Source organism: Chiloscyllium plagiosum, chromosome 6, assembly GCF_004010195.1.
Source record: "Chiloscyllium plagiosum isolate BGI_BamShark_2017 chromosome 6, ASM401019v2, whole genome shotgun sequence".
NCBI lineage: Eukaryota > Metazoa > Chordata > Chondrichthyes > Orectolobiformes > Hemiscylliidae > Chiloscyllium > Chiloscyllium plagiosum.
In genome coordinates, this window is record NC_057715.1 from 83,709,962 (window position 1) to 83,722,576 (window position 12,615).

Sequence of the window (12,615 nt, forward strand, 5' to 3'; positions counted from 1 at the left end):
ATTGGACACTCTGGAGGTAGGAAACATGTTTCCGCTGATGGGTGAGTGCCGAACCAGAGGACACAGCTTAAAAATAAGGGGTAGGCCATTTAGGACAGAGATGAGGAGAAACTTCTTCACCCAGAGAGTGGTGGGTGTGTGGAATGCTCTGCCCCAGAAGGCAGTGGAGGTCCAGTCTCTGGATTAGTTTAAGAAAGAGTTGGATAGAGCTCTCAAGGATAGTGGAATCAAGGGTTATGGAGGTAAGGCAGGAACAGGATACTGATTGAGAACGATCAGCTATGATCATAATGAATGGTGGTGCAGGCTCGAAGGGCAGAATGGCCTACTCCTGCACCTATTGTCTATTGTCTATTGTCTATAATAGCAGGCTAGTTCATCAGAAGCAGTCGGTAAATTGGATGGAAGGATGATAGAGTCTAATGTTATCAGTACTGTGCTGGCCCTGCATTCATGTGTAACAGGCTGCCTCTATGGACAGCATGGCAACTGTCAGAGAGAGCCAAGTCCAGGGCACTTAGTGCCTGCCAGTTACATGGACAGACCTGCATTCCATGCTGTACAGACTGGTTTCCCAGCATCAATAGCAAAGTGAGTGGGAGATGAGGGACTTTGACTTCCCTCCAAGTGCGCCTAACTCTCAGGAGGACAAGGCAGTGCCAGCAAATACTCACAGGGAGAAACCATAAACACCATTTGTAAAGATTCTGTTTTGGACAGTCCAGAGGTGCTTGGTCCCACCACCCCCCTGTTGTCTGTGATGTTGAAGCCTGCAGAAATCCCTCATTCTCCGTTCTGGATCTGACCCCTCTCCTCTCAATCCGAACCAAGCCTGCCCAGGTCCTGCTCGAGCTCAACACTCCTTCCCCTCCTCCAGAGCAGACTGAAACCCACACTGCACAGCCCCTGCATCCCCATCAGAACTGATATTTCCCACACACCCTGACCCATCCTGAACACTCCATCACCTACCTAGTGCCACTTGCTAACTTGCACCGTTCCACCCTTCTTACCTGGCACCTTACCAATCTGGCACCTTACTTAACTAGCAGCCTACCCCCTTATACATCTGGCACTTTACCCTCCTGACTAACTTTACACCTACTTTATGTAGCTAACGTTGCACAGGAGCTGACAAAGTGGCTGTCTGTGATACTGGGCCTAATTCCAAAATGGTATAATTGATGCTCTAAAACAGAGGGCATGGTTTGGTTTCCCCCAACTATTCTATACTACAAGGGATCTCCATCAGAATGGAAGTAAAGCTCCACGTTTCTGCAAGATCCCTGATCAAAATTTCCCGTCAAACATGAGGAGCTCTTTCATCGTGTAATAAAAGAGTCTATGGCAATATGTGAGAGATTGTTACTCCTTAGAAAATCCAGCCCATCACTAGGTCAAGTATCTTACACTTCTGTAAATATAAATGCACTTGCATTCACAAAATGTCTGTTCCAGTGTCTGTGTCACTGTTTAAGCAACTCTGGTCTCCAGCATCTACAGTCCTCACTTTCTCTCACTGTTTAAGCTATGACCACATAAGAGATAAGCAGTTTCCTCAAACATCCCAAGGGGTAAAAGGTACCAAAATCATCAAGCATTGTGCTTCTCTCACAAGTAAAAACTTCCAGACTGCAGACAGCCTCAGACATGAACTGTGACATTAATGGTGGTGGCCAAGGCAATGCACCCTAGTGTGGCAAAACTCAGGCTAACAGCAATATGCAGGGATTGTGCTAAAGCCTGGCTGATAAATGTCTTTAATCTATGCTTGCTTTGTCTTCCCAAGAGCTGTGGAAACTGATAGCTAGTTCTGTAGATGCATGGTCACATCATTCTCTTCTACCACCTCAAGGGATCTTCTCTCTCAAAGTTGTGTGGCAGCTGCTGAAGACATTGAAATTGCTCTTTCTTCAGATGTTGTTTTTGCATTTGAAGCAACACCACAAGGACTCCAGCCACAGGGATGAGCTGATAATGAATGAGCTGATAATCCATGGAGAATGTCAGAAAGAGAACACCATTTCACTAACAGCTCTCCTGAGTCCTCATGTCAATCACAATGAAGCCATATAATATCCTAATATAGTGTGACATGGATGATTCACACAAAGGTCATGCCTCAATATGGAGCTCTGAGAGCTCATCCTGGACTGATGTTTCCATATCACCAAGTGATGTACTTGTAATCCCCAACAGGTTGCACTTAACCTACAGGACCAACCATCCCAGACTTTGCTATGATCAAGCCTCTGAATGACCATGGCCAGCACCCTAGCCTGGAAATGGAGAGGCCTTTTGACTGTCTGTGACTAAACATAATCCCGCTTGACCCCATTCAGGATTGATCACCTTTGACCTTTTTTAATTTATTCAGGGGAATGTGATATTCATTGGCTGGGCTCACATTTATTGCCGTCAAGAAATTGGTGGTGAGCTGCCTTCTGGAACTGTATCAGAAGTCAGACTTCACCTGATGAAGGAGCAGCGGTCCGAAAGCTTGTGATTTTAAATAAATCTGTTGGACTACAACTTGGTGTCATGTGACATCTGACTTTGTCCACCTCAGTCCAACACCAGCATCTCCACTTCTTCAACTGTTGCAGTCTATTTGCTGTAGGTAGACTCTCAAATCTGTTAGGGAGGAAGTTCCAGGATTTTCACAAGGCAACAGTGAAATACAATACAATTTATTTCCAAGTCAGGATAATGAGTGGCTTGGAGGAGAGATGTGTGGGTAGTTTTGTTACCATGTATCTGCTGCCTTTTTCTTCTAAATAGTGGTCATGGGTTTAGAAGATACTGTCTAAGGAGCCGAGGCGACTTTCAGCAATTAATTTTCTAGATGATACACATTGCTCGTCTGAGCATTGATGGTACAGGGAGTGATATGGTCAATCAAGGGAGTTATTTTGTCCTGGATGGTGTCAAGCTTCTTGAGTATTGTTGGAGCTGCACTCATCCAGGCACATGGGGAGTATTCCATTATAGTTGGCATTGAAATTCATATACCATCTTACTCATTTGTGTGAGAGGAAGAGTAGATTTTTGACTTGATCGTCACATCCTGTTAGTGACAAACACCACTCTTGATGCCACTGCATAGCAGCATTGAGAGACAGCTGGCTTCACTGTTGCTTAAACTTTGGGAATGCCTTCTAGGGTAGATTGGGAATTTTGCAGGACCAAGAATGGTCACCTTGGGTGATTCAAGATGTGCACTACCTTAAACAGTCGCTTGCTTAATCACTGGCACACACATAGTGACAGCAGTGTGTACCATGTACAAGTGCACTCCTGCAATTTGTCAAGCCTCTTTTGATAGTACCTTTCAAACCCAGGAGCTCTATCACCGAGAAGGACAGCAGACACATGGGTGTACCTCTACCTGCAAGTTCCTTTCCAAATGACACATCCTTCCTAACAGCGTTGTAGGTGTACTAACACTAGCTGGAGGGTTTGAGCTACAGGGAGAGGCTGAATAGGCTGGGGCTGTTTTCCCTGGAGTGTCGGAGGCTGATGGGTAACCTTATAGACATTTATAAAATCATGAAGGGCATGGATAGGGTGAATAGTCAAGGATTTTTCCCCAGACTAGGGGAGTTCAAAACTAGAGGGCACAGATTTCTATTGAGAAGGGCAAAACTTAAAAGGGACCTAAGGGGGAACTTTTTCACGCAGAGGGTGATGTGTGTATGGCATGACCTGCCAGAGGAAGTGGTGGAGGCTGGTACAATTACAACATTTAAAAGGCATCTGGATGGATATATGACTAGGAAGGATTGAGAGGGATATGGGCCAATTGCTGGCAAATGGGACTTGATTAATTTAGATTATCTGGTTGGCATGGATGAGTAGGACTGAAGGATCTGTTTCCATGCTTACTTTTCTATGACTCTATGACACCACCATGTGCAATTAGGGATGGTCAATGCATTTTGATATTGTCAATCATGCTCACATTCCATGAAAGAATTTGAATAAATTGTTAGTGATGATTTTCTTCAGAAAGAAAGATATTGAAATCAGTGACTTGATGGCTACATTTTGAAGGCATCTTGAGACCGCACAAAAAGTGATTCACCTGTACAAGAGGCTCCAGAACATTGGATGAACAATAAAGAAAAAAAGAGTTCTCCACATATTCTGATCACTCTTGTTTCAGCCATCAAAATTCACAATTAATTGATCATTCAGTTCTTGGGATATAACTGTATAAAAAATCTCTGTTTCATGGGGTAGTTACATTTCAAAGTATTTTAACATTTCAAAAATTTAATACATTTTACGTGCTTACAAAATTGCCCAAGGGAATGGCATAAAGTGCTGTTTAAACACATGCGTTTCTCTCAGATATCAATCAGCAATTCATTGCTGATGTCTAGGCAAACAATGTTGGTTGTTTATCACTCCATTTCAACCAGTAGCTTTCTATGATTTGTCCTTGTATTTAAAGCATACCTTTCCTCCTATTCATTGTGGCCTTTGAGGAAACTGCAATTTTTTAACCTCCTTCCTTCCCGTTATCTTAAGTGCCATTTGACATAGTTGAGGTGAATTTGTATATCATCTGGACTCTCCAACTGATATGATAAATTGAGCAATACTACTAGTGCAGTTAGTGTCGAATAAGTGATTTTAAAAAAAAAGATGTCCAAATGTTCACGTATGAAATTTAATCTGGAATTTATTGGTCAGCAAACTCTTTGCAGGCATTGACTTTTCTTTCAATTTGAGCCACTTGCTCTTACTAGTTAACACTTCGGGGCAAGAATGGAGGTGGGCAGGAGATGAAGAAAACAGTGTTGGCCTGCATGCTCATTTCCTATCACCTGCTTCTTGCCCTGGGACCAAAGGGAATCCATGAGAAGCTACTTGATCTGATAAAAGATGCTGGTCATTGATTCCAATTTTGCAAATTACAATTCTTGAAGGATAAGACCTGCAGGCAGAAAGTGTAGTGGGTTTCACCTCCACTGCTGCACTCCCTCAGGTACAGGCATCACCAATAGCTGCCAGCATGTCTTCAATTTCAGTCAGTGTGAACTGCTTCAGCTCTTCGTTCCATCATGAGTTCCAAAACCTAGCCTGGCTAGGTATTGCTTTGCAGTACATTCCTGAAGAGGCCTCACACATGGTAAAACTGGTCTACTGCTCTCTACATGGCTCTTCAGAGAGCTGTGGATGTTGAGGATGACTAGGCCCTGGAAAGATGCAGCTTTACAGAGCAAGAGATGGAGCAGGATGTGGAAGACGAGACAAAGATGATGCACTGCATTGTCATCACCATCCCCAAAATGGATATCTATCTCATTTTGGTCAATCTTCTTATCCTCTGTGACCTTGGTGAAGTTCATATCTTCCTACTCCCTGCAGAGCACAGGGGATATGGTAGTGCAATGTTACCGGACTAATAGTCCAGCATTCTGCACTAGGAACAAGGGTTCAAACTTGGCCATCCCACTCCAGCCCTGTGACCACTGGCCATCCTGCTCAGTTCAGGCCTACCAACTGCTGGCCTTCCCACTTGGCCCTGGTCACTGACTGTCCGACTCCACACCAGCTTGCCAACCACTAGCTGTTAGATAGGCAAGAACATGGCAGATGGAATGTAATGTGATAAAATGTGAAGTCATCCACTTTAATAGAAGGAACAGATGGCAGAATATTTCTTAAATGGTAAGAGTTTGGAAAGTGCAGATGTACAAAGGGACCTAGATGTCCTTGTCAATGAACCAATGAAGGTGGGTGAAGCAAGGTATGAGGAAGGTTAATGGAATGTTAGCCTTTATCACAAGTAAATTTGAGTACAGGAGTAAGGAAGTGTTCTTTCAATTGTATAGGAGCTGAGTTAGGCCACACCTATCTACAGTTTTAGACTCCTTATCTCAGGAAGGATATTGTTGCACTTTTAGGGAAACAAAGGTTCACCACATTGTTTTGCAAGATGGCGGGACTGTCCAATGAAGAGAGTTTGGGCAAACCAGGCCTGTATTCTCTCAAGGTTTGAAGAATCAGAAGTCATCTCAATGAAGCCTACAAAATCCTTAAAGGGATAAAGTTAAAAATCACACAACACCAGGTTATAGTCCAACAGGTTTAATTGGAAGCACACTAGCTTCCAATTCATGACTTAAAGGGATAGACAGGGTAGATGCAGGAAAGACATTTCCCCTTGTTAGAGAGGCGAAAACTAGGGGTCCAATTTCTAAATTACAGGGATGCCACTTAAGACCAAGATAAAGAAAAATCATTTCACTCAGAGGGTTGCAAACCTTTGGAATGCTCTACGCTGTGAAAACTGAAACTTGGGTATTTTTAAAGTGAAGATTGAAAGATGTCTGTGGTGTAAAGGGCTATGGGGATGCAGTTGATTAAAGGCATTGTAGTGTTTGATCAGCCTTGATCATATTAAATGACAGAGCAGGTTTAACTGGCTGAATGGCCTCCTGTACTTCTGTTCCTAAAAAGAAAGGTATGGAACCTCTCTTCTAGTATTTGTCCTCTCTTGGCCATTTAGTTAGTTTTTCTCCTGTAGGATAAAGGAGTCTGCATGAACAACACTGTTGGCCTCAATACCAACTGCTCTATTTGTCTGAAGCTGAACGTCAGTGCTAGCAAATTTTAAACAGCATTATGCTGTGAACCTCACTGAGGAGTCAGTACACATCCTGTGTATACACTCCTCCCATGTTGAGGAGCAACACATGTCCTCAGGTTTCTCAGCTAGAGTGTTTACTGAGGTTACAAAAAGCTTCTGGAAGCTTGTCTTGTGGGTTTGGCATTGCACTCACCTTGCCAGGTCATGTAAAACTATTGAATTTCTTTCAATACTGTATCCCATTCCTGCTCATCACACCTCTTTTGCTCAAAGTATCAGCGACCTTTAGCCAGGACAGCTTGCTTTATAAGCGTGGTATTTTCCTGCTTCAGTGAGGACCTCCAGGTCACCATTTGCAAAATGGTGGGGGGGGGTTGCCCTGCCCTGCCCTGCCCCAAGTTCCAAGCCTCTGCTTCTTCTGAGACATCTAGCTGGTAATGGCAGCTGCATTTCTTCAATCCTGTCTTTGTTTCTCCTATGATAGTCTGAATCTATAAAAATCAGGGGCTGATTCTCTCTGGGGGCAGGGAGGGTGGGTGTACAGTCAGGACCTGAAAGACCCGAAGTCCATGTTCCATCCCCAGAAGGATAATCCTGCCCTTATTTTCAACAGAAAAAATCCACGTGCCAAGTTCTCCCTAGCATTGCATGTCAGGTTTCGAGGACAGCATTCCTTATTTTTAAAGAGATTCTGGTAGCTGTAGCAATCTTGATTTCATATTCACAATTGACATTTGCACTTGTGCTTCCTACTGGGACCAGTTTCAAGATTTGACTAGGTCATCCATGAGAGGAAAGGAAAAAGTGATGGGGTGGAGTTCCTTCCGACATCACTTTAGCATGCCTGTTGGGCAGTTGATCAAGGAGTAGTGATGATCAGACTAGTGGCTGCAACTACTCAGGTATTCTGATAATGTGCATGAAGGAAATTCATTGGGTAAGGGAAAACAAATTGAAAAAAAAATTAACAAGATCTTATTAGATTTAAATTAATAATGTTTTTTTTCCACTGTGGATTGAGCTCAAATGTTTTTCCTTAATTTAGCTAATAGGGGTTTTATCAATTTTTTTAAAACCAAACCAGGGGACACTGGTCTGAAAAGAAATTCCATTAAAGTCGTTGTCTTCTGTTCAGAAAAAATTGACACTTTGAGCCTCTGAATTGTTTGAATTTAGAGGAGGTCACTCATTTTTAAATTAAAAATATTTGAATTACAGTTTAATTTTCAGATTGATTAGATTAGATTACAGTGTGGAAACAGGCCCTTCGGCCCAACAAGTCCACACCGACCCGCCGAAGCGAAACCCACCCATACCCCTACATTTACCCCTTACCTAACACTACGGGCAATTTAGTATGGCCAATTCACCTGACCCTGCACATCTTTGGACTGTGGGAGGAAACCGGAGCACCCAGAGGAAACCCACGCAGACACGGGGAGAACGTGCAAACTCCACACAGTCAGTCGCCTGAGGCGGGAATTGAACCCGGGTCTCTGGCGCTGTGAGGCAGCAGTGCTAACCACTGTGCCACCGTGCCACCCACGGCAGGTCCATGATTTATCAAATACAATTACCACATTTAGCCAATGCAAAACTCCGATTCATTTTAAAAATGAGAGACTATTCTAGTATATAAATTGGGAATTACTGCATAACCTTTGTACAACCCATGATGAATCAATGACTTAAATGAAATGGAAATTGATAGAGAATGTACATTAGGCAGATATTTCAGTCCATTCGGTTCTGACCAACTATCACAGTTTACAATCATTCCCAAGAGATTCAAGAGGGTATTAATGGTACATGTCCATTCCAGCCTCCCAGATTGTCTTGATACACTACAATTCACCGACAGTCACAATAAATCCATGACAGACAACATCTTCCTGGTCCCACACACATTCATGAAACATCTGGATACCAAAGACACCTATGTCAGACTTCTATTTATTGACCTTAGCTCCATCTCCAATGCCATAATTCCAACAAAACTCATTTCCAAACTCTGAGATTGAGGACTCTGCTCTCGCCTCTACAACTGGATCTTTGACTTTGACCCTCAGGCTGCAATCAGTAATGATAAGTGACAACACCTACTCGACAATAATCCTCAACAGCAGTGCCCCACTAGACTGCATACTCAGTCCCTTACTCTACTCCTTGTAAGCTTTATTCCTGATGAAGGGCTTTTGCCCGAAACGTTGATTTTGCTGCTCCTCGGATGCTGCCTGAACTGCTGTGCTCTTCCAGCACCACTAATCCAAAATCCTTGTAAACCGTGTGGCCAAATTCAGTTCTAACCCTATTTATAAATTTGCTGATGACACCACCATAATGGATCTCAAATAATGACAAGACAGAGTACAGAAAAGATAGACAGCTTAGTGGCATGGTGTAAAGACAACAACCTCTCCCTCAATATCAACAAAAGGAAGAAGCTAGTCATTGACTTCAGGAAGCTGAGTGGAGGATACACCCCTGAATGTATCAATGGTGATGATGTGGAGATGGTTGAAAGCTTCAAGTTCCTAAGAATAAATGTCACCAATTATCTGTCCTGGCCTAACTAATCAAGGGTACAGTCAAGAAAACACACCGATGCTTCTACTTCCTCAGAAGGCTAAGGAAAATTCAGCATGCCCACAATGACTATTACCAATTTTTATAGTTGCACCATAGAAAGCATCCTATCTTGATTCATCATGGCTTGGTATGGCAACTGCTCTGCCCAAGGCTGCTAGGGATTGCAGAGAGTTGTGAATGCAGCCCAGTCCATCACGAAAACCAACCCTTCTTCCACTGATGCCACTTACATTTTGCGCTGCTGGGAAAGCAGCCATTACAATTAAAGACCCCTCCCACCTCAGTTATACCCTCCTCCACGCTCTTCCATTGGACAGAAGGTACAAAAGTTTGAAAACACATACCAAGAGATTTAAGAACAGCTTATTCCCCACTGTTAATAGACTTATGAACAGACCTCTCATATATTAGAGTTGACCTTTCTCTGTACCTTCCCTGTAGCTGAAACATTATATTCTACATTCTGTTCCATTACTCTAATGTACTGATGTGAAGTATGATTTGCCTGGTTTCACTGTATCTCAGTACATGTGACAATAATAAATCAAATCCATTGTAGTCTTTGCCAACAACCACCATCTATCAATTCCAACTTACTCCAACTCAAATATTTTTACCTGCACTATACACAAATCTACTTTCCCATTAAGAGTGAAGTAAAATGTCACCAAACCCATAAGATCTACCTTTCCAAGATCCATCCATGATCTCAACAACCCCTTCAATTTGAGAGCCCATCAAACTGCCTTAATTTTCCGACTTTAATGACTTTCCTATTTGTGTATCTACTTCCCTTACCCTCAAACCTCCCAGTCTATATCTGTCATGATTTATTTCTTGGTTTTCCTCCCTAAATTCCTTAATTTCTTTCTCCACATTTAAACATGCTTTTAAACAACATGCTTTTGCTCACTATTTTAGCTCACCTCCCCTTGTGTTTTTCCTCTTGCTATTTTAGATTTTCCTTTCACACACCCCCTCCTCCAGCCTCTCTTTAAAATGCCATGGGATGTTTTATCTTTGAAGTTAACATACAAATACAACTTGCCATTCTTTTTAAAATATGCAATTTAATTCCCGTTTCAGTCTCTTACCTGTAATAAAAAAGTTAATATTTCGTTCATCTTTTCCTACTTTGTTTTCAGCTAAGCAGCGATAAATTCCAGAAATATTAGCTTCAGCCACCACCAGAGTGCTAACAGTCTGAAAAAGAGGAAAAACACAATTACATCCTATGCATCTATTCAAATGGAAAATTTCCTTTTGTAATGGTATGACAGGTACAATTATTCAATGGTTCCAGTTATTCATTGGCATAATAATATAACTGTTACATTTCAACTCTTTGAAAATACTTTATTCCAAAACAATGGTATTGGTAGAATAACAGGAAAGCTCTCCCTGTGGAACCATTTACGTCTTTATTGTACTATTCCTGCCTTTGAATGTGCAGGCAGATGTGTAGGCTGGTTTTGTAGTTCAGTTCCAGCCAGGTAGTGCTTTATTTATATTGATTTTGAGTCTTTCTCCTCAGAAGAGAGTGCTGCTTACTTGAGATGTGGATCCAGGCAGGAATGATTCCACTCCAAACCTTGTTACCAACTCTGGTTAGGTTGAAGAAAGTTTAAGACTATACGTCCCCGCAATTTGAAACACAGATGATGTGAGGCAACCTCATCCAAAGGGTTTCAGACTGCTATCCTCGGAAATTATGTTTCATGCAGTTCTATAATTATACTGTAATTTCATCATCCTCCTTCCTCAAAAGACAGCTCTCAGAGTGAGCAGAACCCTTGACACTCCTGCTTATATCTGTCAGCCTTGGCACCCTGATTAGACCAGATTAACATGTCCCAATCAGGGAAGTCATATTCTGTGACGTTCATGTGGCTGACTTTGTTACATAGAACATAGAATATTACAGCGCAGTACAGGCCCTTTGGCCCTCAATGTCACACTGACCTGTGAAACCAATCTGAAACCCATCTAACACAATTACATTTTCATCTGTATGTCTTTTCCAATTACCATTTAAATGCCCTTAAAGTTGGCAAGTCTACAGGCAGGGTTTTCCACACCCCTACTACTCTCTGAGTAAAGAAATTACCTCTGATATTTGTCCTATATCTATCACCCCTCAATTTAAAGCTATGTCCCCTCATGCTAGCCATCACCATCTGAGGAAAAAGGCTCTCACTGTCCACTCTGTCTAACCCTCTGATTATCCAAGATGGAGGACGGGAAAAATTTATAGCTGTAACAGCTGCTCCTTTTTGAGGTATTTTACGTGTTGGAGGTGATTTCCTCTAATTCCAGGAGTAGCAATTACTGTTTTATATGCTGTTGCAATTGTTTTGGAACATTGGAGAAAGAAAAGTCAAAACAACAGCGGCACGGTGGCACAGTGGTTAGCACTGCTGCCTCACAGCGCCGGAGACCCGGGTTCAATTCCCGCCTCAGGCGACTGACTGTGTGGAGTTTGCACGTTCTTACTAAATTGCCTGTAGTGTTAGGTAAGGGGTAAATGTAGGGGTATGGGTGGGTTTCGCTTCGGCGGGTCGGTGTGGACTTGTTGGGCCGAAGGGCCTGTTTCCACACTGTAAGTAATCTAATCTAAAATGTAATCTAATCTAAACAGCACTTTTAAAGGGAGAAAGACAGACAAAGGCACGAGCACATAGTCTGTTAACGGAGACAGGGATGAAACCTACACTGCTAAGTGACACAGCAGTGGATCTTCGCAGTTACAGCCTTTTGCTGTTTGAATTCATGTATCGCTGGACACTGGAGTGTGTCTAGGAAAACTTAATAAACAGTGAAATTTACAACTGATCTTGGAGGAAACTGTCTGGGAGAGGTCACAGCACAGAAATGGATAAGTGAATAGTTTTAAGTGTAGCCTTACTGTAAATGTACAATAGTGAGTAGGGTTGGTTCTTTCTTGATTATAGGTTTTTATGGGATCTGTCTCTTGAGTAAAATTTAATAATATAAGCCATAAGTATTAAATTAGCCTGGAGCAGTGTTTTGTAGAGCAATAAGACAGTGTAAGAAGCAAAATGTCCTTTAGAAGAGTGATATGCTCTTCTTGTCGAATGTGGCTGTTTCGAGAGAGTTCGGGCTACTGAGGATTATATCTGCAACAAATGTCATTGGTTGTGAATCCTGCCAGATCGAATGGATCGATTGGAGCAACAGTTAGAGGCAATGAGGAATTTACAAGAGCTAGAGGGTGTGATGAATGGCAGTTATAGGAAGGGAGAAACAGTCAGGTGGATGGGCTAACTCCAAGTTAGGAGAGGTAGGCAGGTAGTATAGGAGCTTTCTGTGGCTATCCCCATTTCAAACAAGTATGCTGTTTTGGAAAATGTAGGGGGTGATGAATTATCAGGGGAATGTAGGACGAACAGCCAGGTTTCTGGTAT

General features: G+C 42.4%; 1 protein-coding gene across 1 annotated transcript in view; it reads right to left on the reverse strand.

The window, feature by feature from the left end:
* flt1 (fms related receptor tyrosine kinase 1) overlaps positions 1–12,615 on the reverse strand; it is a 185,789-nt gene that overhangs the window by 74,075 nt on the left and 99,099 nt on the right. The window contains exon 12 of the mRNA XM_043692014.1: positions 10,285–10,393. Within this exon, the coding sequence (XP_043547949.1) occupies positions 10,285–10,393 (109 nt within the window). The remainder of the gene's footprint in view (positions 1–10,284; positions 10,394–12,615) is intronic.